The 1281-nt window shown below is 58.1% G+C and overlaps 1 protein-coding gene across 1 annotated transcript; it reads left to right on the top strand.

Annotated features, from left to right (window-relative positions):
* Positions 1-4: 4 nt before the first annotated feature.
* DIO3 (deiodinase, iodothyronine, type III) lies at positions 5-808 on the top strand (the record flags this gene model as incomplete). Its single annotated transcript, XM_009706712.1, is given in 1 exon segment — positions 5-808. A coding segment is annotated over 1 exon segment (804 nt), but the record flags the coding sequence as incomplete, so codon positions are not given.
* Positions 809-1281: the final 473 nt, after the last annotated feature.

Below are 1281 nucleotides of genomic sequence, written 5' to 3'. Positions count from 1 at the left end.
CGTTCACACCTTGCAGCTGCTCACCCAGGCGGCCGCCTGCATCCTCCTCTTCCCCCGCTTCCTCCTCACCGCCGTGATGCTCTGGCTCCTGGATTTTCTGTGCATTAGGAAGAAGATGCTGATGATGCCCACGGCGGAGGAGGCGGCCAGCGCCAGCGAGGGGCCGCCCCCCGACGACCCCCCGGTCTGCGTGTCCGACTCCAACCGCATGTTCACGCTGGAGTCGCTGAAAGCCGTGTGGCACGGGCAGAAGCTGGACTTCTTCAAGTCGGCACACGTGGGCTCCTTAGCCCCCAACCCCGAGGTGATCCAGCTGGACGGGCAGAAGAAGCTCCGCATCCTCGACTTCGCCCGCGGCAAGAGACCCCTCATCCTCAACTTCGGCAGCTGCACCTGACCCCCGTTCATGGCCCGCCTGAGGTCCTTCCAGCGCCTGGCCGCGCACTTCGTGGACATTGCTGACTTCCTGCTGGTGTACATCGAAGAAGCACACCCCTCCGACGGCTGGGTCAGCTCGGACGCAGCCTACAACATCCCCAAGCACCAGTGCCTCCAGGACAGGCTGCGGGCAGCTCAGCTGATGAGGGAAGGGGCGCCCGATTGTCCCCTGGCCGTGGACACCATGGACAATGCTTCCAGCGCCGCCTACGGTGCCTACTTCGAGAGGCTCTACATCATCCAGGAGGAGAAGGTGATGTACCAGGGAGGCAGAGGACCAGAGGGCTACAAGATCTCGGAGCTGAGGACCTGGCTAGACCAGTACAAAACCCGGCTCCAGAGCCCCAGCACGGTGGTCATCCAAGTGTAAAAAGGACCTGGCAAGAAGCGCAGGGGTGGAGAAGCGAGGGGAGGGCGGGAGGAGAGGTGGGGAGGGAGAAGGCACTGCGACGCGGATGGCAGGAGCTGTCTTCCCCCGGGGACACTCTCGAAGGAGGCTGCTGTGCGAGCTTTCGAGCAAGATGTGCCATAGTCCTTTCTCTATTCAAATCATGTTGATTTGCCAGCCACGCTCTGTCAATACTGTATTTCCATGTGCGTTTTGTAAATAACTCTTTTTTTTTTTTTTTTTTTGAGAAGCGTTTACTATTTTTTAAGGAGGCTCTCTTCCTACGGGATCTGTTCCCAGCTGCGTGTGTGCGCGGGTGTGTGTCTGAAAAGTTGTGTACAAGTGCTCCGTGCTGCCTAGCAAGTGCTAACTGGGATTTCTAGTATTTCTTTGTGATGACCGATTTTGAAATGGGTTTCTCTAATGCCAGGAAATCGCGTCTGATGTTGTCAAGT

Source organism: Cariama cristata, unplaced genomic scaffold, assembly GCF_000690535.1.
Source record: "Cariama cristata isolate BGI_N322 unplaced genomic scaffold, ASM69053v1 scaffold26278, whole genome shotgun sequence".
In the NCBI taxonomy this organism is placed as follows: Eukaryota; Metazoa; Chordata; class Aves; order Cariamiformes; family Cariamidae; genus Cariama; species Cariama cristata.
Note: the sequence above shows the minus strand (reverse complement) of the source record. Positions and strands in the feature narration are given on the sequence as shown.